The 26,234-nt window shown below is 36.1% G+C and overlaps 3 protein-coding genes across 13 annotated transcripts; 1 reads left to right on the top strand and 2 right to left on the bottom strand.

Annotated features, from left to right (window-relative positions):
• Positions 36-4,315, bottom strand: LOC109709676 (serine/threonine-protein kinase HT1-like). Its single transcript, XM_020232000.1, has 6 exons — positions 3,582-4,315; positions 2,753-2,874; positions 1,866-2,074; positions 1,478-1,652; positions 1,181-1,315; positions 36-483 (listed from the first exon to the last, which is right to left on the bottom strand). The coding sequence occupies exons 1-6, from the start codon at positions 3,865-3,867 to the stop codon at positions 277-279; spliced, it is 1,134 nt and encodes a 377-aa protein (XP_020087589.1). The 5' UTR covers positions 3,868-4,315; the 3' UTR covers positions 36-276.
• On the top strand, positions 5,491-10,980 carry LOC109709511 (protein tesmin/TSO1-like CXC 2). 4 transcript variants are annotated; one of them, XM_020231777.1, is made up of 6 exons: positions 5,491-5,907; positions 5,996-6,064; positions 8,593-8,773; positions 9,234-9,329; positions 9,412-9,475; positions 10,152-10,980. In XM_020231777.1, the coding sequence occupies exons 1-6, from the start codon at positions 5,741-5,743 to the stop codon at positions 10,565-10,567; spliced, it is 993 nt and encodes a 330-aa protein (XP_020087366.1). In that variant the 5' UTR covers positions 5,491-5,740; the 3' UTR covers positions 10,568-10,980. The 4 variants fall into 4 exon arrangements, with proteins under 4 accessions (XP_020087366.1, XP_020087368.1, XP_020087367.1 ...); XM_020231779.1 differs by having other exon boundaries at positions 10,158-10,980; XM_020231778.1 differs by having other exon boundaries at positions 8,593-8,767.
• Positions 11,286-25,410, bottom strand: LOC109709160 (pseudouridylate synthase 7 homolog). 8 transcript variants are annotated; one of them, XM_020231243.1, is made up of 23 exons: positions 25,181-25,410; positions 25,007-25,085; positions 24,730-24,927; positions 24,424-24,656; positions 23,294-23,366; positions 23,126-23,182; positions 22,893-22,972; positions 22,723-22,785; positions 22,532-22,619; positions 21,988-22,090; positions 21,770-21,873; positions 21,597-21,670; positions 20,486-20,550; positions 19,829-19,992; positions 18,655-18,722; positions 18,519-18,579; positions 15,803-15,840; positions 15,586-15,654; positions 14,835-14,983; positions 14,604-14,752; positions 13,300-13,415; positions 13,042-13,178; positions 11,286-11,687 (listed from the first exon to the last, which is right to left on the bottom strand). In XM_020231243.1, the coding sequence occupies exons 1-21, from the start codon at positions 25,393-25,395 to the stop codon at positions 13,374-13,376; spliced, it is 2,172 nt and encodes a 723-aa protein (XP_020086832.1). In that variant the 5' UTR covers positions 25,396-25,410; the 3' UTR covers positions 11,286-11,687; positions 13,042-13,178; positions 13,300-13,373. The 8 variants fall into 8 exon arrangements, with proteins under 8 accessions (XP_020086832.1, XP_020086836.1, XP_020086835.1 ...); XM_020231247.1 differs by lacking the exon at positions 13,042-13,178 and having other exon boundaries at positions 13,300-13,412; positions 14,604-14,704; XM_020231246.1 differs by lacking the exon at positions 13,042-13,178 and having other exon boundaries at positions 14,604-14,704.

The following is a 26,234-nucleotide window of genomic DNA, read 5'->3' on the forward strand; positions in this document are numbered from 1 at the left end:
AAAGAATAAACTCTATCAATGGACAAAACAAGCACTGTTCTGAAGAATCAATGAGTCTTTTTATTATTTTTTACACATTATGCGAAGAATGAATAGGTCTTTTTATTGTACATACATCAACTACACCAGTGTTTCCGCAAAAGCAACATGTATATTACAGATTGCGAAAAAGATCAGAGCTTAAATATACATCTACAGCTTCAGTGACCAAAGATCTGGAGCTATATATTCAGGTGGTGGTGGTGGTGGAATGTTGGAAGCAAAAGAAAAGAGATTTTACGGGCCGCGAGCGCGCATGAAGCATAAGCACTTGGCTCTCTGATCGTCGGGTATCATCCCGCCGCCTTTGCTCGTGTCGATCGCCTCCAAAAGCCTAACGGCTTCGTCCATATCGGGCCGTTTATCCGGATTTGCATCCCAGCATTTACGCATAATGCTCGCCAAAGCAGTCGGACAACATCTGGGGATTTCGGGCCGTAAATTCTGCAGCACAAAAGAAAAGCACAGTTATGGGCATCATGTTTGTTTGCTAAATCAAAGGAATGAGACAAACATGTACGAAACAGAAATCGATTTATCAATCAATCTCATTAGTTTGGTCGGAAGAGCAGATTAGAAAGAGATACTTTTTATGTAAATAATCCTGCAAAATCGTGAGAACGAACATACATTACGCACCTCTGTAAAATCTGAAGTTTAGTATATTCTGCCTGAGGATTTAAGTATCCATCGGCACACGTCGTATCTACCGTGTCGTATCATACCAACAAAATATCGGTACGATACAACTCCCGTGCCGATGACACGGCTCAAAACACCTCTATTTTGAAATTAGTAAGTAATTTTTTCAATAAAGTTCAAAAGATTTGATAAAAATACATAATAAACAATTAGAATATTTTGTTGCTAAAAAAAAAAAAAATTCATACTATTATATGTTAGCACACATGAATTTTTTGTGACCGATACACACCGTGCCGGCAAGTTTCCGACACGACCCCGTACTGTGGCACCACTTAAATCCTTGATTCTGTCCGAAAGCATATATTTTTTTGGCAAAATACCATTATCATCCAATTGATGGTGTGAAGTCGGTCTTGTATTGTGGATGAAGTTTTTTGAAAGAGAGTATTTCTGTAAGTAGATTTTTAAGTAAACATCTCAGAAGAGAAAAACAAACCTGGTGGACAACAGCAGAAGACAGATCAGTGAAGCTGAGATTAGGGTATGGCATGTCACAGCAGTAGATTTCCCACAAGCAAATGCCGAAGCTGTAAACATCACACTTCCTGTTGTAAGGCTTACCGTCGAGAACCTGTGCAATGTGAATATTATATCTTGTAAGAATTTAGAGTTACTATAAAAGCCGATAGAGAATATGCCACCAATCTTTCTCCAAAAATGTGTTTGTATAGTTAGTTTTGGATAAGTAAAAAGAAAGAAAGCGAAAAACAATTTTATTTGGAATGATGAGCACCTCAGGAGCCATGTAGCCAAGCGTGCCTGTTTCGCCGGTCATATCCTTCGGATTTGGAGCCTCGACACGAGCAACGCCAAAATCAGCAATTTTGAGGTTCCTGTGTGCGTCCAATAGCATGTTCTCGGTTTTGACGTCGCGATGGACAATCTTTTTGGAGTGTAGATAGCTCAATCTGAAAGTAAACAAATGTTAGTTTTGAAAGTAAACGCATCCGAGATCTCAACCAGGAGCACGTTTTCGGTCCACAAAAAGATATTTTTGTTCAAAGTTAATTAAACAAGAAAAAAAATGCATCGAAGTTGCAAAATGGCAAAATAAGCTTCTTTCTTTTCTTTACATTTTTCTCTCTTAAAATGGTTTGCGGAAGGTTAATAGTACAGCTTACCCTCTAGATAAATCCAAGGCAAGCTGAATCACAATCTTATAGGGAAGCTTCCTTCTGTAATTTTTGATCAGATACTGCTTTAGGGTTCCCCCAGGAAGATACTCCACAACAACACAACATGCCTTAGCTGGAAGGATAGTTTCGCTACCGCTCGTGGAGCTCTTTGGTGGAATCTTGAGGTCCGTAGTCCCCATCGATGCTCCGACAAACTGCAAAACAAAAAATAAATGAAAAAAATTAACATTAGCTTCAGAACTTCTAACTTAAGATTTGACATAAAATGACAGGATTTGAAGCTTTCAAATATAAACCACACACCGCAAAAAGCAGGAATACAATGCACAATATAGAAACCCACAATTATGTAACATATACATATACATATATATAACAGTTTTTACGTCCCCTGAATATATGGTGATTTGTACTTAGCCCGCTCACCCCACCGCCTTCGATAATCAAAACTTAATGATAAGCCTTATACATAAAACGTAGCACTTTGCCCCCTTACACGGGGTAGAGTAGAATGCAGGATTTCATAGCCAACCAAAGAGCCATCCATAGGTTTTGATCATCAAAGAGGCAGAAGTGCAAATAACTACGTATCGTTGACAGTGTTCTATATTTTTAGCCATTTTAAAAACTACATTTTACTCCAATAACTTATGAGCAAAATGATAGATATAACTTGATTGAATGTTGATGAAGGGAAATATATGATGAAATCTTGTAGTTTAAGCAGATAATAACATACTGCAAGTCCGCGATTCCTAGTTTGTTACCAGTTTACCGCCAAAGTATGTAAGCAGGAAGCTGATTACAAGAATATCAAATGAGGAAAAAAAATGGTTGAGTGGGTAAAACATAAAACGAAGAAATGCTTCTACCTTTGTAACATTCGGATGGTCAAGCTTATACCAAACAGCTACTTCCTGCTGAAACGATGAGCGAAGAGCAGCCGTCTCAGCATCTGTGGCAAAACCATCTTCCCCCCAATCCAAAAGCTTAACTATATTATGTCAAAAAAAAGAAGAAGAGAGATTAGCTCTAGTTAATCCACCCAAATTTCTATCACTTCTTGTTTCTCTTGAGTTTCCAAAATCCTAAATGAACACTCAGCTTAACAAGCAATAAATATAAGTACACGAATAATTACATCAGCAATTGTTATGCAAAAGATTTGAGACCATTTATACCCACAAGTTGTATCCTATCATTTTAGGCTTCCGTTAATAAGCAACACGCAAATAGTAAACTGACTCCATGTAAGTATACAAGTAATAACTAAATTAAACAGGAGAATACGCATGCAAAGGAGCCAAATCGGAACAATTCAGTTCTCTCTCTCACAGAAGCCAATCTCTGGCATATTTACATGCCAAGAAACAGTAATGAAACACTAAACCTTCAAGCATATCGTAAAACTGCGCCATCGATTACAAATCTAGTCACTAAAGTTTGATTCTGATATCAATGTAGTCGACAAGAGTTTCAACTTTCGACTACAATTAATCTTCAAAGTTTGTTCCGCATAACAATGAACTCCTTACTACTCTTGCAGTGGTGCCGTTGCGGCATTCCTTTTAGTCAGCAAACTAACTGAACTAAACTGCTATAATCGAAATTCTCAGGACAAAATTGGGATCAGGATGGAACTTTCAAAGTGTAAATTTCTCAGTAACACAAAATTTCGAAGAGAAGTAGAAGGATAAGCACCTGCAACATCCTGACCATCATATGTGCCCCTGTACAGAGTACCATACGTCCCCTGCGCCACGAGATACCGCAATTCCAACTTCGAGAGATCGATCTCCCACTCTTCCTTGGGCCTTTGAAGAACACTACCTTTTCCCTTGTTCAATTTATTCTCTAGCTGTATATCAAAGCTCTTCAGATCAATCTCATCTGCCCTAAAGAACATATCTTTACTATCAAAGCTCCTCGAGCTCTTCAGTTTCGGCTTAATCTCCCTCCCATACTCCTCTTCTCCTCGCGAATCCATATCAATATATCAAGCACCAAAAACTTACACAAAGTTTAAAATTTCTCTAATTTTCTCCATCAAGGTCCCTACTTTCGCACTGAAAATGCGAAATTGGTGAACAAAGACCGTATAAATCTCCCAACCAGCACACAGTTTCTTCAATTTAGCTCGAAATCAGCTGGAATTGGATAAAAAACTGTGATTTGGCTCTGAAAAATGGGAATTTGAACCCAATTATGAATCTAAAAGAGAGGCGATTGATGCGAAGTCAAAGATCAATGTGAGGAATGAACCGAAGGGTATAGGGAAAGAGATGATGATCAAATCGAAAACCCTTGGAGAAAGGATGCGGAGCTCCGAAACCCTAGCAAGGTGCTCTCGATCGATCGAGAACTTCGATTGCGTCGGATGGAGAAAGAGAGAGAGAGAGAGAGAGAGTCCAAATTCACAAGACACCCTCACACCCAAGAGATAAAAAGGTGTTTTTTATTTTTTTTGGTGAAATTGTATAGAAACCCCTCAACTATAGGCCTTTTTATAAATAGACCTCTGAACTCCTTTTCCTTTTTACTATTTTAAAATTAAGTGAAGTTTATGTGATAAAACCTCAAATAAAAAATTTAAAAGATGAGGAAAATCTCAATTGTAAAAATAAAATTTGAGGGTTATTTCAAAATGGCTTATTGTTGTGGTGGGTCTCCATTTTAATAATAATTTAATAATTAAGTAAAAAAATTCCGTTTGACTATGTCAAATCCTATAATGTTCATAATTTAAAAATAATTAGATTTCTAATATTTCTAACTCTATCGTTTGAAACTATTAATTAATTTGATAAAAATTAGTGATATTTTTTATATTTTATAGTACACACAAGAACTTCTAGAGTCATCTAAGTTTTTCTCAAATTACAAATTTATATTATATAAACTTTAAAATGATAAATCTATTATCTAAATAAAAATTCAATTTTCATTCATCCTATGAATCTATGATAAAATTTATTTAACAGAATAAATGAACTAACAAATTAATCAGTTTATATAAAATATAAAAATTCACTTGTGATCACGCAAAACCAAAATTGATAAATGTGATGATATTATTATGATAAATTATAATAATTTTTTATATTTGAAATTAATACATACCATCATATAAGATTTAGTACGCATTAAATTAGTTTAAATTTATTCTATTCATTTTATTTGGCTTATCAAGTTTTCTATTTTAAAACTGAATTAAACCAATAAAACTAAGTTGGAACTTTCTTATGAACCATGCTCACCACATCATCCGTGAACCATTAAAAATCCACCGTCGAATCATCAACTCTCTCAATTCATATCGTTAAAAAAAAAATTAGATTACTGATGACGTGCTGCACAGGATTCACGGAACAAATTTTTGTGAACCACTGAGGTTGTCGCACCGTTGGATCGCGTACGGACACGATTGCACGCGTCCGCATAGACCGGGGGAGTTTTTGTGGGAGTTTTTGTGGATACGCGTAGCTAATCGCCAAATTCGATATACTCGTGCGCGCATCAATATCTACTAAATAGGGATCGTCCAATCCCAGCCGTTGGATCTAAATCACGCGCAAATAAATCACCATCCCAACCCTCACCTCTTCGGGATCTTATTAGGGTGTCGATTCCCCGCTCTCTCTCCTCCGTCTCTCTCTCTCCTCCGCGGTTCACTCTCTCTCACTACAAGCCCTAGCTCTCCTCTCCCCCCTCCACGGCGGAGCCCCGCCGCCGCAGTAGCCTCCGCCGCTCGTCGCCGGCGACCCGATCGGCGGCGCCGCCGTTTCCTCGGATCTTCTCCGCCGCCGCCGCCGCTGTTGATCGGGGGATTTGTCGCCTCCCATTCGGATGCTCTTGGGAGGATGGATCCCGAAGCGGCGCCTCCCCCTCCCTCTTCTCCCCCTCTGGAGTCCAATCCCGAAGATCGGGTCGAGGCCCCCGCCGAGGCCGGGAAGGAGGCGGAGCGATCCGCGGAGCCCGCGAGTGTCGAGGAGATGAATAATAGCGAGGATGCTGGGGATAAGAAGAGGTACGCGGCGTGATTCGATTCGTAATTTGGTCTCTGTTGATGTGATTTGGTGTTTTCGTAGCTAACGATTGGTAAGGATAAAGAACAGGTCGGAAGATGGTGGGGAGGGTGAAGGATGCAGGCCTTGTAGCTGCAAGAAGTCGAGATGCTTGAAGCTGTAAGATTCTTTAGCTCCGTTTTAGTGTACATATATATATGTTTCATTCATACGCAGTTGTAAGGATATACAAGAAGAGAAGTTCTTTTAATGATGATTTCGTGTTTTGTTCTGTTCTGTATTGTTCTCTTTACATGTGGTCATGTTATTCTTGAAAAGGCTACATTTTGCGCAGAAATCTGTTACTTGCTTCATCTTTCATGTGTTAAGTCGAAAATAAGGTTCTGCCGGAGTTAACGGAATGTGCGATCCTTTCTAAAGGATATAGGATCTTCAAGTGTGGAGATGAGTAGGAAGTAGTATTGAGAAGAGGGTTATTCTATCGACTCACTCATTTACTCATTTACGGATTCCTTGTTCCTAGTGATTACTTGTTGTACACCTTATTATAATTCAAAGTGGGGTGTGGTGGCTAGTAAAATTGTTTAGACTGGCATAGCCGAAGTCATGCTAAATACAATTTACTCTCCATTTGATGTATTATCACCTTTGTTGACTCCTATATTAGTTGGTACATTATAAGGCCAGACCTAATAATAATTCCCAACAATAATGGGATAGTATAAGACTATTAGCTCTCAAGACGATCTTAGTATAATGGGATAGTCCAAATTCCAAAATGTAATTTCCAACAGTAATGAGATAGTATCTTGTTTTTAATATTTGTCAGAGGAGATACTATTAAATTTAGTCTGGGAGACTCAAGAGTCATCCAATTTTCCAGCTTATGGGGAAGTTGCTTATATATCAGAAAAGTTCTTCAAAGAAGGTCATTTTTGTACATACAAGAAGGGTATATATGTAAGAAATCAAGTTTCCAAAGAGGCAAATGTAAAAATTTGCGCTAGAAGTTGGATTCATTCTCTACAGAAAATCATGGAGGTTGTTGTTCACGGGCTATTATTTTCTTAGCCCGTTTCTTCTAAAATATTCAACTCCACCTTGAGAAAATTGCTATCATGACAGTCTTCTTTAGTAATATATTTCTTTGTTTTTTTTTCTTTGATAGGGCCTGTGGCATATGTACCCCCACAAAATATTTCATATGTAAACATTTCTTTCGCTAAAGTTTTACGTGCTAGAGGATCAGAATCCTATTACTTGTTTGTATAGCATTGTTGGATGACAAAAAGCATGATTTTGAAGCTTCTGTCTGTATAGTCCAACGAACCGCGTATAATAGGAGACTTTAAAAAAATTGATATTTATATACCGAATTAGGCTAGAATACTATTAATAGCACCGAGTCATTGGTGCTATTAAGTTTTCGACCCTTGGATGAAACGATGTACGGTTATGATGATAGTGGTCCCCTAGGGTTGAGTGGGTGGTTGGTTGAATAGTATGATCTAACGAGTGAAAATTGTTAAAGGGGTTGATCTAACGGCAGAAAACTTGATAGCACCAAGAGTTTGGTGTTATCGATAGCATTGTAGCCGGACTCTTTATATACCAGCCACTCGTCAATTAATCGGATATAATTTAGCAAAATAAATAGGTGGAGGCAGCTGTTTTTTAATCGTATATATCTTTCTTATGTAATTCATTTTGGTCTTGTCCTGTATCATCGTCTTTTACTGTGAATTTTTACTTTCTTATCTTAAAACAGGATTTCAGATCCTGTGTTATTACAGAACTTTTCCATAACCATTTTTGGTTTAGAAATTTATTCCTTTTGAAAAGAATTGTTCTGTGTTTACAATGTATTTATATCACTCCTATTGAAATGTTGTTTGCATTTCATTCAAAAGCTTATAAACATTCATCTCGGATATACATTGTAACTTCTTCTCTTCGCTAAGATTCTGCCGGATGCACCGTTTGTTATAGTTAAGTTCCTGCTGGATGCACTACCTATAATACTTCCAAGTGTGAACTGGTATGAAGGATGTAAGTGCTTATCAGTATAGTCCATGCCCATCGTGTTGTACTGTGCTAACAAAATATCGGCATGATACGACCTCCATAATGACATAGTTCAAAACCCTCTTTTCTTAAAAATTTTCAGTTAGTTACATCAATAAAATGCAAAAGATTTGGTAATGATATATAATAATGATTTGATAAAGATATATAATAATGATATAAAGCAATTAGAGTATATTGGTGCCGAAGAAAGTAAGTATTATGGGCCATAATGTGTCGGTATATAGGTATTTTTGTGAACATCACATGTCAGCACCGCACCGCACTGCACGGTGCCATATTGTGCTAGCAAGTGCTTGACACGATTCGGTGTCACGACACTTAAATTCTTGACTGATATTGCGTTATAAGGTCTCTATTTTTTTTAAAAAAATTCGCATGTACTTTTTTTGTTGCTACATTTAGCAGACTGGTTAAACAGAATGTTGCTAGGTTAAACTGATTGGATAAATTAGCCTTCCAGTCAATTGAGAACCATGACTTTGTGGCATGAGGCTAAGCAATTTTTCCAATTGCAAATTATTAGCAGTCAATTGTATTATTCGGCATAGTTACTATTGGGTTTTTCAGTTTTTGTTACATCTTACTGCTTTCAATTGCAGGTATTGCATCTGCTTTTCTACTGGCACCTACTGTTCTGAACTCTGTGGATGCCAACAATGTTTTAACAAGTTAACATATAAGGAAGAAGTTTTATCTGCTCGCAAGGAATTACAATTACGGAATAAATTTTCACCATCTTCAAAAGCACTTCGATCATCAGAGGTTGGTCAGGAAGTAGGTGTAAGAAACTTGTAAAGAATCTGTTTGCATGAGCTTTTGTTGTTTTTCTTCAGCAAAATTGTATGAACGCCTCCAAAGTTTTGGCCATTTGGAAAAAGGCCTCTCATCTTTAGGTTGTTTTTATTTGAGCACCCCAACTTACATGTCATTTAATTTTCACGATATTTCATTAGATTCCATCAGACTCTAACAGTTTCCATTGGAAAAAAAAAGTTACGGAGTATTCCATGATTCCATCAAGTAACAGAATATTCTGTCAAAAAAAAAAAAAAACAATAACCATTAAGGTCTGATGAAATTTTTGAAATTAAGCAACAATTTGGAGGGTTCAATGAGAAAAAATAGTATTTGAGGACCTGTTTCCAAATGGTCTTTTGTTGCAGCGGACGATCATTAATTTTTGCTGTTTTACTTCCCTTTTTTTGCTTATGATACCAGTTTTTACCTTAATGACCCGTAGGACGAGACTAAGAAGTCTCCTGGTTCAGCCTTAGTCAAAAGAGGATGTACTTGCAAAAAGTCGAGCTGTCTGAAGAAATATTGCGACTGCTACCAGGTGTTCCATCTGTCACTAACCAATTTGCCTGTTTTGGTTCTCTGATAAGTGATACTGATATTTGTTTTTTCTAAATTGAAAGAGCGGCATTGGATGCACGATATATTGCAAATGCGAGGACTGTAAGAATGTTTTTGGAAGAAAAGGTATGAAGTGTTAATTTGAGCTACCTAACCATAGCTTTTGTTACCATTTTTTTTTTTCTAGTGCTCTTTTTAAATGTTTAGAATAATTTTATTTGAATAGTGTTCTTTTGCTGATTTGATTACGCAGCGAATACTATGGCTTAAATTGTTGGTCTAATTTTGCTAGTTTGATGAATAACTTGTTTGTGCTTAGAAAACTTTTAAGATATTGCAAAAATGGAATTTATTTTCAATCAAGCAGCTAGCTATTTTTATGCAAACTTGTTTTAGATCACTTTCTTTGACACGAGAGTAGCAGGAGATTTCTTGCCGAGCACATGTTGGCTGTGTGTGTGTTTTTTGTCCTTTCATACAACAATGTCAGTTAGATTTTATTATTAAGAACAAGTGGGATTTGTTCCATTGCAGATATTCTATTTTCATTTATCTCGTATGCATACCCCTTCAATTGTAGTTTTCGTTCTCAAGTTGTAGGTGTCATCCAGTTCATGGGGGATTTTTGTCAATAAATGTGAATATTGTAAGAAAATAAATTTCTGAAGGGCATTTATTGAAATTCAGATTTTACAGGAGTACACGAGTAAATAGATGATTATCCAGTAGTCATATCTTTTTTGAATATATTTTTATTGTAGAAGACCAAAGAAATCTCACCCTCGTAAATGGAATTGTCTAGATGCAGAAGATGAAGAGGATTATCCGATTGCCTATCGATCTCCTTATTCAAAGGAGTCCTTATTCCTACAAGATCATCCAGATGATATCGGGGGTCACATAATTGCCCAACCGCTCTCACAGCTTCAGCCACCGCCGTGGTGCTTAAAACGGCCAGTCGAGAACGGAATCATGGATGTCCCGACTAGCTATGCCGACTACAGATACCCGAGGGATAAGCAGCTCCAACCTAAGCACGAGAAAGTGTATAGCATCTCGAAGTGCATCGAGGTGATGAATGCGATGACAGAGCTCTCTAAAAACGAGAAGTCGCTAGCGCCCGACGTCTTTTTAGAGCCTTCTAATCGCGAGATATTTCTCTCTCTAAGCGCTGATATTCGAATGATGTGGCTGAGGCGTAAGCTGCAGAATCTTTAGGCCATTCGTGTATTCGTATCTATCGTGTGATCTGAGAGTATTTTTCTTACGTTTGTTCGATAAGTTTGTCTAACCGGTGGAAGATGTTTGGGATGTTGTTGGATATGTAATTCAATGTTCGGGTCATATGCTAAAAGATGAAGAAGATCCTCGAGTTTTCTCTAAGTTATAGCAAGTTAATGGGTACACAGTAGTGAGGGAGAGATTTAATTCAGCACATACGTTTTCTAGTGTTCTTTTTTTTCTTTTCTTTTCTTTTCTTTCCCCTAATTTTACAGCACTGCCATTGTGTAATATTCCCCATTTTCTTTGCAATCGCTCCTCAACTCTTACAGCCATTATTTGTGGTAGCATTGTCATTGAAGTCGATCGTCATTGTTAGGGAATACAAATATTTTGTCTTGATTGATTCAGCTTAATGTGGTCTGCTAAGCCATTTCCTGCTGTTGCCAACTCGTGCGATATGATTGCCCGTGCTCCAGGTTTGCGGATGAAATGCTCACTCTATGATAATTCTTTTTCTTTCGTACATTAAGATGTACGAGCGCACTATCCTGATATTATGATTTGGTCCGCATGCTTGATTATAATATTAACATGTGTCGCACTTTAATTAGGGCGTTTCAGTTCCCAACCATTTGGAAAGAATCTGTGCTCTTTCAGAAAAGAGCTCTTAAACAGAATTGAGTCGCTTAATTAGCATTATTACAATACAAAGTAATAATAAAAAAGGCCCTTTTTCTGTGAGTACAAATATGAGCTTGCAAACAGACCGGCAAAGGATCAAAAGTGCCACACGAATAAGCACGAAATATCACAAAAACCTTAATAATGTTACCATGACATTGTAAGTAACCTAGACCTCGTCCTACAACCAGCTTACAACATATTTAAGTTAAAATAAAGCCACGGAGAAGCTCATAGCAAATAATTAAGATACAGTTTTTACCAGTTGAAGCTTTGATGAACTATTAAGAGGAAATGCAAAGGGAGTTCACAGATCGAAGAAAGCAGTAGGTATCCTCGTCTTCGATGATTTGCTTAATCATGCACACTCTCGCTGCGTTGCGAGCTTATTAGACGCTTTCAGTTTCTTGTGGTGTCGGCAGGAGCAGCTTCACTGTCAACAAGAAATAGTTTCTACGTTGGAAATATGTAAATTGCATCAAAAATATTATGGTATAATGTATGGATATTTAGTCTCACTACTGGTAAAAACTTATGCCACAACCCGCTTCCCAAGGAGGTATTCTAGACCCAAAAACTTATTAGGCCCAAATCCTCCATTAGCCCAAAATATTTAAGCCCAGTTATCAAGTCTAGCCTATCCAGTCTGGGCTTCACATCCGATGTGGGACTAATCTTAGCTCCGAAATGTCATAGATTTTAAGTCCTAATGTCTTCATCAGCATCAATTACACATACAGTCCATCAATTACACATAAGTCCTAATGTCATGAGACCTCGTCTCGCACTTCCTGCTAGCCGACTTGCTCCGATACCACTGGCCAAGAGGAATCGCCTATCACAGAGCATGCAGCTCGATTAACTGGGTACCCTAAGCCCAATAACCTGTTGGGCTCAAATTCACCGGCCCAAAATACTTAAGCCTAGTTATCAAGTCTAGCCTATCCACCACTATATGCCCATGCACGTAACACATCTGATGTAGGATTCTTCTTAGCCCTAGGGTGTCACAACTTAATCCTCAAACTATAATAGCCATGATCTTTAGCATATAGCAAGGCAGTCCCTGAACTGTTTTTAAAATTTGACTTTTCCCTAAAAAAATATATTATCTTGAATATATTATCTTGAACTTATTTAAAGGCTAAATTACAGAAAACCCCCTTATAAATGCCCACTTTTTTTCCTTTGTGACTTTTAAAAACTTACATTTTGCCCCCTTAAAATTTGAAAAATGTTTTCAGAAGGGTATAGCGTTAATGGAGAGGGCAAAATGACCAAATTGCCCCTACTTCTATTAAAAAAATAATTTTTAATATATCTCTGTCATTTTGAAGGGCATTTTCGATATAAATTAATAAATAGACAGAATATTGATGAAACCCTGACGAAAAGGGGCTAAATGCAAACAACTTAAAATGTTGAGGCAGTAAAGTATATATTTTTGAAAGTTAGGAAGGAAAAATGAAAAAAATAGTATTTATAAGAGGGTTTTCTATAAGTTAGCCTTAAGTAAAACTTAATTGATCGGTCATGTTCATCATAGAAGGGATAAAGTGGTCATACAAGAAAAGGTTGGATTCTTTTCAATGGCTAGGACTAAATTGTAATATATGAGAATATTAGGCACTAAAGTATACAAGTAAAAATAGTAGGGACTAAGTTGCAATATAAGGATAGTGCAAGGACTATTTGAATATTTTACCAAAAATATTAGTAATATAATACGATGACTACTTTCGCCAGTAGTTTATTATAAAGACGGAAGGATAAAGAAAAGAATCTACCATTTTATTTTATTTTGCATTTTTTCTTTTTGGCGTTTTTGGATCAAAATCTTCCTCTATGGGCGGAAAATACCCCGATCACTCCTTGATATGCATCAGAGTATCAACAGGAGTATTTTGATCCATAAATATATAATCTGATTCATAACAGCAAAAACAAAAGCTGGATCAAAGTTGTAAAGTTGCAAAGTTGCAAAATGTAAGTGGGTTTGTTGTGAAAAATGGCCTAAAAGGAAAGAGAGAAGAATTTATGAATACCAGCTCCTCCAATTTTGACTTTCCTGGAAGTAGGATCCCAGATTTTGTTGATATGCATAAAGAAACAAAAGATACTACCCAGTACAAGGGTTCAGCGTTTTGTGGAAAGCAACCTGCTTTGCGAGCAGGAAAAAAAAAAATATTAGTCCTAGCACCTCATTTTCAGGACAAGCAAGATATGAACAACAAATCTGAAAGAAAATCCGAATGCAAAGTCTGAAATAGGTAGCAAGCCTAATAAAATGCATAAATTGGCAGTTTACGAGTTCTGGCTTAAGTTAGTTTATACCATGTTGAAAAAAGAAAAATATGTTAAAAAAAAAAAAAAATCATAAGAGGGCAATGCATCTTGCCATGCTTTATGTTCATTACTGTTTAGTCATTGCAAAACATCATGTAAACAGAAAGGACTAGTGGTAATAAGAATGTTGAGATGGGTGTGTACTGCTGCAAATGCAGGACTAAATAAAGAAAGAAATTTGCCCAAAGATCAATCTCAATTAAAGATGGAATAGGGAAGAACTCGGAGGTCAATCTCAATCAAGAAGGGCATTGAAGATGATATAGCAGAGAGCTAGTTCGAAAGAGTGAGGCCATTCAAGTAGGTGATGTAAATAGATACAGGTGACAATTACATGGTTAAAGGAGATTATGAAATATTTAATGAGCTTAAAGAGGAGATGGCTCAATAAAGAATTGAGTGGAGAAGGAGGTACAATGAGAGGGATCACACTTCATTTCTTTTGATGATTCATAAAGCCCAACCCGATGTCATGTACACAATCCTTTTTGGCCTACCTTCTATAAGTGCTTTCAGCTACAACCATCTCTATCTAGAGATTTATACTATGATGAAAAGTGGAAATTAGATTCTAAGCCCCAAAGTAAAGGCTCCAATTTGGAGCTTCTGCTTTGGTTGCAGAGAAGGTTATTCAAGGAATTTTATTAAATAATGATTTTCTTAACAGCAATACAAAAAAAGCACTGCCTTGGTGGCATGGCTTGAACTGACTGGAGTTTTTGTGTAAGTGTTTGAAGAAGTACTACTAGCTCTTTCATTAAAACTTTGCTTCAGCTTCTTGCTTTGGCAAAATCAAAAGTTTCAAATTATTAATTCTGCATTTTACGCCCAAAAGCTTACTTCAGTTTGCCACTATAGCAAAAACTTGACTACTGGCTAACCAAATGCTTGGTTTCTTAAAGCCTTTCGATTTCTGAAGTCTAGAAGTCATTACAAGTGCCAGGCCAAAAGAGAGACTTAAGTTGAATGAGCTGTACAAGCAGAATCAGATAATGAGGCATACCGAAGTTGTACTTTTCTGCAACTCTCTAATGGCCATTGTGGCATAGCATGAAGCTGGCAAAGTGAATTCCATTTTCAGAGCCATCTTGGGTAATAAAGCATCTGAGTTAGAAATGGAATCGACTTTAGATAGCTCCATATCAATTTCACCTGCATCGACACAGGTAACAGACAACTAAAAAGAAAATAATAAAAACAGCAATGAAATAAAAAAATATATATAAAGACCAACCTTTTGACTTCTGACTAGCCAACTTTTTGGCCGAGTCTCCATTGGTGAGTAGCTCTTTCCTTGTTAGATCACTAGGTGTGCTTTTGGACATGATATCCAGATCAGTCTCTGCCAAGGATATATTGTCATCTGTGTACGTTCTTAGTTCCCTGCATCAGTTCAAAGATAAAAATATAAATGGTCTTCTAAATAAACCTATTTATATCAAAAAATTTTACATACATATTCTAGTGAAATATGAATTTTAGCATAAACACATTATAAAACTTGATTTCTCTACATATAAAATTTTGTGCAAGAAAAAAATTATACATCTGTGAATACCTTTTTCTAAAACAAAACCAACTTTTCCCTACAAATTGAATGGCTCCCCAACATAGGATAAAGAATTTTGTAAGAAGCTGAATTTTGAGGTTTATAACTTGATTCTTCTGCATATAGAACTTTGCATAAACACTTTATAAAACTTGATTTTCCGCATATAAAATTTTGTACGAAAAAAAAGGGTATATGTCAGTAAAAACCTTTTATAATACAAAACCAACTTTCCCCCACAAATTGAATGGCTCCCAAAATAAGGTAAAGAATTTTGTAAGAAACTTAACTTTTGAGGTTTATATATATATGGAAATTCAGATTTTACAGAAGCATGTATTTGAATGATGGTTTTGGAGGGAAGAGAAATTGATATGTATCATACCCAAATTATCCCACTCAACAAAGTATATAACTCAGATTTTGGTTCACATACCATCTGTAATCAATAGGACGCTGGAATACCCGTCTGTAACCTCCTTTCATACTCGTAATTGAAAATTCCCTAGTATTTGACGTAGGGGATTTAGATTACAGAAATATAATTGATTTTAATACGTGACACAAAATACCAGAAAAGACAACTTTAAGAAAATCACCGCAGTAGTGCAATGCAGAACAAATGTAGTAATATACAGCACGACGAAACTTACTTTACTCCATGAGCACTTTCTATCAAGCTGATGCCATCCTGAATCATCAGAAAGCAAAAGGGGAGGTCACCAATTAGGAAGTGATCCTAACTGTTAGAGCTATTACAGAACTTTCATTATCAGATGTTTCAATTCATGCTCAAGCACAGTTAATTGAAAGATGATTTCTGATATATCATTTTGCAAGTAATTTGCTAACAACAGCTTACATTATAGGTGTGTATGTTTAGTTGTTTCAAGGCAAAACATGTATCATCACCTCTATTAACAACAAGTGATATTGCCAAATTTAACAGAATCTCTAGCCCATTTGCCAGAATAGCTCAAAATTGAAATTAGCAAAAGTTAAACTGAATAGCAAAAGATACACCAACATCCTGCAAATTTAATGTCTAGGGAGCTGTTTAACCAATTACTCATCATTCATTCCCTTCATTACAATATTCTGTGGTCCTTACACGGCTGCTGGGGAGAATTTTAATGTGAGATAATTAAAGTTGCTAAATGGAGTTAAGTTGCTGAGTCAATGGAATTAAGTTGCAGGTAGCAATGCCTCATAAGCTTTTGTCATACAGTTCTTAGAGAAAATTTTTAGTTTCCATGAAAGAAGAAAAAACCCTTCCAAGAATAAGACTTAATTTTAAATCAATGTTTCAAAGTGAATTATTGTCTGCAAAGCTAATTCAGATATCTTACACTACACTGCTATGCTGCCTGATGTTGATGGTCAAGAGTTTGGCAATAATCATCATATTTTAGAGATTAAATTACTAACAGAGCTACTCAGTACTAACTTAAGGGTGTGATTCTACTCATTAGAAGTTAATTAATGCAGTTTGATCAGGACCAAGAGGTTTGTCAAGTCTAGTTACGATCATGTCTCATTTGGTCAATTTAGTTGGACTTAGTATTTTCTATTTTTTTCAGGAACTTCAAGCTCATGTCATATTCCTTATGTGGTATTAAGAGTATCGCAATAGTTGGATGAGGGCCCAAATTTTCAAACGACGAATTTTAACCAATAAGATTTATCGTTAAGGTTTCTATAGAAAAGTATACTGGGATTTCAAATCTCACACAAAAGAGATTGGTCTTGTTAGAAAAAAACAAAGAGCTGCAGCGGATCGATTTCGTAGAAACAAATAATAAATAAAGCTAAAGAAAAAAAAGAAACAATATAAAAAAGAAGAGTTAAAGAATAAAAGGAATACAAATAAAAGAAACTAAAGAAAAAATAACAGTTGTTGCAGTAAAAGCATGAGAATAAAAATATAAAAAGGATAAAAAAAGAATAAGAGAAAAAGTATAAAAATAATTAATAAATAGGGAAAACATCAAATACCCCCATTGTGGTTTCACTCTTTCTCACTTTAGTACCCTGTGGTTTAAAGTGTATCAAAAGAAAAATAAAACCACAGAGTACTAATTTGATACACTTTAAACCACAGGGTACTAAAGTGAGAAAGTGCGAAACCACAGGGTACTAACTTGATACAAAAATAAAACCACAGGGTACTAACTTGATACACTTTAAACCACAGGGTACTAAAAATGAAAAAGTGCGAAACCACAGGGGGGGTTTTTGAAGTTTTCCCTAAATAATATTTATAGCAGCAACAAAAGTTGAGGATTAAAATATCATATGACTCATAATTAGAGTAAAGAATTACAACTAATTAAAGTTTGAGGATTAAAGCATCACGTGCCTCAGAGTTTGAGCAAGAAAATATAACAGATTAAAATTTGAGGATTAAAGTGTTGGCTCTTATATTTTGAGACCAAAGTGTAATTTACCCTTTTTATATTTTAATTTTATTCCAAATGAATACAAAGTTGAGCATCGATCGATTTTGTTTAATTAGTAATTTTATTTGAGGAAAAAACATATTAAACCACCTAATAAATTTTACAATGCCTAAGTGTTAAAATTAAAAGTCAACCAATCATATTTTATATATTCTAAAAGACTTTAAATGTGAAAGTGATCGCTCATCAGACTATAAATATAGTATTGAAATTTGATATTAATTAAAATCAAAGTAAAAACATATAGAACTTTTTTGAACTATGAACCATTTTCAATCAACTATCCAACCTTTTTAAATTTTGTTTTTACTGTCCAACCTTTCTCCAAAATAGATTTGAGTCAATCAATAAATTTTGACTTCAAAATTTAAATGCATCGTTTAGCTTTACGGATTTAGTTAATATGCTTCATGTAATTCTTGCAACTAAATTTATTTAAATAAATATTAACTTTACTCTATCAATTTCTTTTTTATTTTTTATTGTATAATCTACATATAAGTGATCAATATTATAAAATCAAAATTTATATTGCAATGTGAAAAGAGGAAAAAATTAAAATAAAAAAATGGCTACCCAACCCCATCCCCCCACCTGGGCCCCCTACCCCACCAGCTCGTGCTCCCTTCGCCTGCCACTTCGACCAAAAAGACACTGATAATTCATAATATAGAATAGATTCTAAGACGATGAAATAATCTAATTGTAGCCTGTCTAGTCAAACTGTTAGGAAGGCAACCGAAGTTGATATTAATACAGCATCAACCATTAGCGCAGGGGAGGGGATTGGGGGGGGAGGGAACGTAAAACCACAGAGATACCAGTTCATTTGAAAATCACCCCACGCCCACCCCACAGAGAAAAAGAAAAGAGACCCAAACCCAAAAATTGGGAGAGAGCTATGACTTGCCTTTGTTGCCATTTCATGATACAAGTTAGCGACTTCATTCCCGGGATAGATTATTCTTGATCTGCAGAGACAAATTAAAGCAGAATTACATAAAAATCCATACTTGAGGCTACAATTAATACAATGCTAAATTTACCCGGGCAAAGGAAGCACAACATCTTCAAATGTGTAGGTTCCTTTCTGTAAATCTTCAGAATCAACTGTCTATCAAAAAACCAGTGATTCAATCTTAGTTAAAGAAGGCTCAATTGTAGAGAGTAGAGACACATTTGTGAAAAGTGATAAAGTTTAGAACTAAGATAAGCATACACATATGGACAGTAAGAGATACAATTGAAACCATGTCAAGATGTAAGATATATGTAACTATGCCACTTGTCTCAAATACAGTTAAAAGGATATCTAAGACCATCCTAAATATGGCAAAAATGTACCATGATAGCAAGAAAATTAGAGAATAACTTTCTAAGATGCAGCAAAAGAATATAGGATATAGCTACAATATCGCCTCTCAGGGTGCATCTTACTTTCCACCTCACATAATAGAGTTTCTTGAATCCCTGCAAAAGTGTTATTTAAGTAGAGTTGTTTGATCAACCCTAACAGATGTTTCCTTTATATACCCTCAACAGTTTCGACGTGCAATGAGAGGTAAGCTTCAAATTGAAGCTTCTTGTTTCAGGGCCCAAAAGCTCATTTTCCAGCCACAGAAAAATTTCTCGACTTAGCCATGTGCGTACTTTCTTGAAGCTTCCTTTTTCTACGAATAGATAAGCTATTCCAAAAGTGAGGGCAAAAAGAAAATTATTTTTCACCTCTATCGAGAAGCTTCTTGTTCTCTAAGGGCTTATTTGGATGTATGAAATCTTATTCAGCTTTTCTCTTTTGTTTTCTCAAGTTGCATGTCGCAATTTCTTGACAAGAAGTAGGCAAAGATATTTACATTGCTTATACATACAGGCTTGTAAGTCATTTTTCTGTGAATATATTAAATTTCCTATAAGTGGAGAGTGTTATCCTAAAAAAATTGTGATTACAAGGACCGTTCAATGGATCAAAATCAAATTCCTAGGTTGCCATAACAAAAGAATGTATCCCCATACCAAAAAAAGGCATTCCAACACCCAAACAGGCCCACAAATGCACTTTATTTTCTTCCTTTTTTGACCCCTTCTCAAGAGGGAAAAACAAAAGTGTAATAGAAAGACTAAGGAGTATCTTGTCAATATAGACATATATTGATGAGGATCTTTCAACCGAAGCATTACAGGCATATATTAGCACTTTCCATGAAAGCTATGATAACTAACCTTCACAAATTGAACCTTTTCATCAGGAATTTCCTCACCAGATTCCTCTAATAATGATCCATCATTCAAATCGTCTTCAGTTTCAGAACTGTCGACTTTAACCATATCTACAGGAGAGCTATCTTTACAATAAACTAAATCACCTAGTGCAACCTGTGAAACACCTGTAATAAATGATAATTAGCAACAAATAACAAGTACACTAAAATAGAGCACTGCTTTGGAGTTTCAACAAATACATTCTACGATAAGCTGCATGGGACTGGTAATTAGAAAGAAAAATAAACCAGATATAAGAGGAAACTTACTGTGCACAAATGGCATTTCTCCTTTCATATCACATATAATATTTCAATTTTCTTCTTGAGAGAAGGAATAAAAAAAATTTACTCCACAGTAGTTCCTCTCAAAATTTATTTCACAAGGAATTTCTTCCCTCTTGATTACTTATTTCCAGTTCGTTCCATGCATAAATAGGAAAAGTAACAACAACAACTAATAATTAACTCTGAAAGGATAAATTTTTGTTTCTTTCTTCATTTGGATCCATTTAATTAAAGTTTTCAATAATAAACTTGATTTTGTTTAGTGTCTCCAATTAAATGTCCAAAAAAATTCTCGTGGAAATTTAAGTTTTATAAGGAAGGATGCACTGACCATACTTTTGTACCCTCATGCTAACTGCATGATTCCACAAGTAACTTTGGTAACTGTGCACATACCTACAAAGAAAATTTCAAGAAATAATCAAACTATTTGGAGTTGCCATATGGATTGTATTCTCCCATTCATCTTATTTCAGAGGATATTTCACGAGATAAAATTTCAAACTAATGAATACATTAAGTTATATCTCAACATGGCATATAAGTACATGCCAATTAATTTTTCTTACAAAATAAGTAGGAATTTTTTTTTTCTGAAGATAATAGCATGAAAACTTTTTTCCTTTGAAAATATGTTGGCTATCATTGAACAAAAAATGACATTGACCAAACCTCTCCAGTGATATGGCAATATGGTATTCTAATCAAAGGCAACCAGGATTTTTTTTTCTGTGGCATTCAATGCATTAAAATGAGCCATAGCATAAACTAGAAAACAAGCACATATGGTTCAGCCTAAAAGGACAATTAATTGGTTGTTGAAAGCATGCAGGCTGGTAAGAATCCTATGAAAGCCACAAGTTCACTGATGTTACCATCTATATTTTAGATATGCATCTGGTTTACTACTAAAAAGCGTGGGAAATTTGCAAAAGACACCCATTAATTTTTACTCTCAACAATGTTCATCCCTTCTACGGAATTATCCGATGCAAAGTATCTCCCAGTCCAGACCGCCAAGTTTTTTTCTTTTCTGAGGAAAATTGAGATTGCTAACTGCTCAGTCAGTAAACTGAATTCTTATAATGCTCAAACATAAGGTGATATGAAATGTAGCTAGCAGCCTACGTGACAAATGTTGATATTATATATTTAATCAGGTAGTAACTAGAAATTATAAGAAATCTTGTTGTCCTCGGTTATATCAGGATAGGCGGATAACTTGGGGATAAAAAATGTTATTCTCATAAAATTTCTCCCAACCTGAAAACCGCTGCATTCAAGAATAAAAGATTCAACTTTGCTTTCAGTTAACTACCTATACTGCTCTCAGAAAAATGGAAAACGAGATACAGATACAGAATACTCTTTATCGGAATATTTCAGCAGTTTAAAGAAAAAAGTTGTGCATTTTCTCATCAATAAATGAAGAAATCACATACATCATTCTTAGCGTTCTAGGTATAGCCTTTAAAGCCTGCAGATAGTTACCAGGGCATTTCTTCAAACACTGAAGCTGTAGAGAGGGAAAACGAAACCAATAACAAACCACTGGGAATAATTTATGTAAAATATTATGAAAAAAGCAACATCTGTTTCGATAGAGAAAACTTACAACTGCCCTCTCAGCTACCAAATGACGAGGCAGCTTCCTTAGTGTTGCATCAATATTACCATGTTCCTTATAAAATTCTCGTGCCTCTCTCACATCAGCACGTTGTTTGATGAATATTAAGGAGAAGCAAGATTTTTTAAGAAATATGACATATTTGAATAGCCTTGAGTTTTCTCATATAATGTACAAGATACAAGGTCAACAAATTTTAAGGATATCTCCTTCCCTTGGATCAAGAATCAAGTAGACAGCATCCTTCCACTCTCCTCGAAGTAATGCTGCTCCAACAAGATGAGTTGGTACAGAACCACTTCCAAAACGCTGATGTGGTTGTAAAACAGTTGGTCCAAAATGAGTCAGAAATCACAAGGCAATATTTCAAAGACCCCTGCAAAATTATCCTTCTCTATATATATCCTCTAAAATCTTAATTCTCACATATGCCCTCCAAAACCTGATTTCTATGTGTATACCCTTCTACTTAATGAAGAAAAGCCCATCTTAAAAAAGAAAACCTTTTGCAATACAAAAGAAAACCTTTCCCCCATGAATTGGATGAAATGGATGACTCCACAAATTAAGGGCATTTTCACAAGGAACTGCCTATTTGAGGGGCATACGTATGAATATATTCAGAAACAGGAATATATGTGTAAATAATGATTTTGCAGTGGTATATGTTAGAATCTCCTATTTAAATGTCAAGAAATTGCAAAAAAGTTAATTCCATAGAATCAAATCTCTAGAGTGCAAAATCGTAACTTGCAAACCATAATAGTTGATGAAACCGTTCTTTCCTAAGCCATCAGCAGCAGTTTTAACAGTTTCTTCAGAATCTGCAACAACACCTCTAGAAAGATATGTAGATAAGCACAACTGTGCCAATTCAACAAATGTAGCTTATATGATCATCATAAGTCACAGCGTAACAACCATTGAAGGAAAAGGAGAACCTTAAAGTAATTGTAAACCGATTTCCGAAGAGCTGACCAAGGACAAGCCCCTCTCTCACATAACTAGACGACAGAAGTAAACTCTCGCTCATCAGGTAATTATTTGCAGTAATAGTAAGTTAACAAAAATAAATAAATAAATAAATAATTAAGCACACATAAGCACTTACGAAAAGTCTCCAACTTTAATACCAAAGAGTCTGCTATTCAGAGCAGCTAATCTATTGGCGTGCAGCTTGAATATGGTCGCCTAGTAGTACCCAAAAATATATATATTCTTTCAGATAGTAAAACTCTGGTAGTTAGAGAACATTACGGATAAAAAAGGGACCCACATGCACTTCGATACACATCCGGACAAATATAGTGAGAAAGTATTCAACATATTGAAGGAAAAAGGTACCCTCTGTGTTGATATAGAGCGTTTATCTTTTGTACCAGCAAAACCAAATGACCGTTGCTGTCAAAAATTACAATCAGTAACGAATAAAGTAAGTCAATGAGCATTTGCACCAAAACAGAATAACACGAGCACTTATAGCTGAGACGATAGTGGTGAATTGTGATATACCTGAATCCCTAGCATCTTTCCAATAACTCCTAAGGCCTCTTGAGTGTCCTTGTTCTCTTTGTAAAGGTGAAACCTAATGAGCGCTCAGAAATGTGGTTATTATTTTGGAAAGCATGATGCATGCACTACTTAAAGCAGAAAATTGACAGGATAAGATGAGGAATAATAAGATAACTAACCACACATAGAGTTTAAAGATTGGTATGTGAAGTATTTTGATTTATATGATGGACCCAAAAAATTACACACACACAGAATTTAAATATTGGTATGTGAAGTCGTCTGATTTGTATGATACTATGATGAACCCAAAAAAATTACAACAGACCTAAAGTTTAACTATTGGAATTTGGACATAGGTTCTTTTTCAACACTAAAGATAGTAGATATCAAACAGAACTAACACAAGCACACAGATAGCACCACATACGTAAATTTTATATGTGACTCCTGTTAAAATAATCAACAAATTTTTTTTCACATAAATTCCAAGATAACAATGCAGCATACACGGCAAACCACCAATCTAAATATGCTTCTGAAAATATACACTTTCTGCAATCAACCAAAGAAAGTTAGTAGTAAACTCTAACAATAGATGTAGAGTAACAGTATTAAAAAATGCATCATTGTCAGTTAAGCACAATCCAAGTTTCAGACAACAAAAAGTATCTTCTTGGCTTGGCTTCTGGAACAGCCTCTGCTCTAGAAAAGCAACAGTTTCCAGAAAAACTGTTATTGGCTAACTACGAGAAGGTGTCTAACCATTCAGCAAGTATTTCATTCCCATTGGAAGCCTTTGTGATTGGAAACAAAAATAAGTTCTTGGGTACCAAAAGCAAAAGCTTCAATCTGAAACTTCAGAATTTGCAACAACAATAGCTGCTGAGGAGATATCTAAAGAAAAAGGAGTTGGCGATTTTTTGAACTGCTCAAACTCGAACAGCAGTTCTACATAACTAACTGGGCCGAACAGGCCCAAAAGACAAAGCAAATGAATGGTTACTCGACTGCAATACAATTCTGATTATAGTTGAAGCTAAACAAAGGCAGCCAAAGATCCAAATAAAGGAACTTCGAAAGAAAACCAAACACAGTTAAATTTTTGCACAGAAGCAGTGAACCAACACCTTAGAAATTTGCCCAGATGCTCTGGCCAACTATCCGATCCTCTGCTATCAAACGGCCTGCCATCATTTGAATCCGAATGGCCTGTATTTTTCCGCTTCTTCCCCCTCCTGCTCCCACCTCCTGCCTCTTTCAAACTGAACCTCACCCTAATGCATCTCTCGTTCCCATCCGACCCTTCAACCGTATCGGTGACCAAGAAATTGAAGTTCTTCTTGAAGAAGTTATGAACATCCTGAACAGCTAAAAATTGCAACTTCATGCCCCAAAAGAAATATAAAAGACACAATGTAGCCTCTGAAACTAACCGCTCGATGAGACTTATCAGAATCTGGAGAAAGAATGATCGGCAGAACATCACTTTCTGGACTTGATGAGATTCTCCCAAGAAGTTCCTTCAAAGCTTCTGCATCGGCATCCCCACATAGGGACCGAAATGATTCAATCTCACTGGAATAATCTTTATCAATTGAAGGAGATTTCTCTTCTTCTTTATCATCATCAACCTACAATACTTAGATGAATGTAGTCTAAAAGGCATTGTTACACAACCAAATTATATAACAAAAATTGGATCAATCTTACGTTTGGAGGGAGATCGACGGTGGTGAGGCGAACGATCTTTCCATCACCATCCACCTCGTTGACGATGAAATCGGCGTACCTAATCCCAATCAAAAGTACAAGAATTGAGAGATTTGGCAGGAATAGAAGAGGCGGAGGGGAGACAAAGGGAGGAGAGTGGGGGAAGGGAGCGACCTCTGCTTCAAGACGCCGCGGAAGCCGGGGAGGGAGGAGACGTAGCAGGAGATGCCGACGTGGGACTCGTCTAGGGTTTTCGCCATGGCTAGGGTTTTTCCCGGTAGGGAGAGAGAGGAGGAGGAGGAGGAGGAGGATGGTCGGAAGGGGAAGAAGAAGGGTTTTAGAAGAAGCGCGGCGAGGAGTGGAGGGTTTTGGAACGGGCTCGCCCGCATCGCATGTGCGCGGTCGCACGTGTGGGATTCCGGAGTCGGTAAAAAGGCTTCGGATCCGGCACTCACTGTTGCGAGTTCAAACAGAAGTCGGCGTCGATACATATATCGGCGCCGTTTTCTCGTGTTTGTGCGTCCACGTAAAATCCACCGCCGACTTCTCCTAAAATTGGTAACCTCCCTTGTTTTTTTTCTACTTTTTGCAGGTGCTATTCCTGTCAAAGCAAGTTCATTTATCTAAGCTTAATGCATTGCCCTGAAGGAAGCTCTTTGTGGCCGCAATTGAAAAGAGGATTATGAAAGCTGGTATTGAATTGGATTCTTAAATTTTGCTCTCTTTATTTTTTTTTAGAAAAAGATAGTTTGTTACTCGCTTCATTCATTAAAATTATGAACTAGACTAAGGAATAAGGTAATAGACCTTAGTTGAGACGAAAAACAAAAAAATATTTAACAAAATACTAAGTAGCTACTTTGCTGAGGTGAATTCCTCCCACAAGTTCTTCAAGTACCTTATCTTATTAACAGCTAGAAAGGGATCCGTGTTAATCTTTCTAACAATAGTATCATTTATAATCTTCCAAATAACCTACCAGCAGGCTATCAGTTCGATTGGCCTAAAGCGAGTAGGCTGATTTCTATATCTTGAAATCCACTTATTCCATATATGGCACACTTCGACACTCAAATCTATTGATTGAATTCCCTCTAATGTTGTTACTACTAGAAATTTACTAAATAAGCATTACTAAAATTTGCACTCTTATTTGCATGATATAGATGAGACATATCGGTGTCTACGAAACTGCATTTTGAAGTATAGGGCTTGCGTGGATAAATTG

Source organism: Ananas comosus, linkage group 4, assembly GCF_001540865.1.
Source record: "Ananas comosus cultivar F153 linkage group 4, ASM154086v1, whole genome shotgun sequence".
NCBI classification, from domain to species: Eukaryota; Viridiplantae; Streptophyta; class Magnoliopsida; order Poales; family Bromeliaceae; genus Ananas; species Ananas comosus.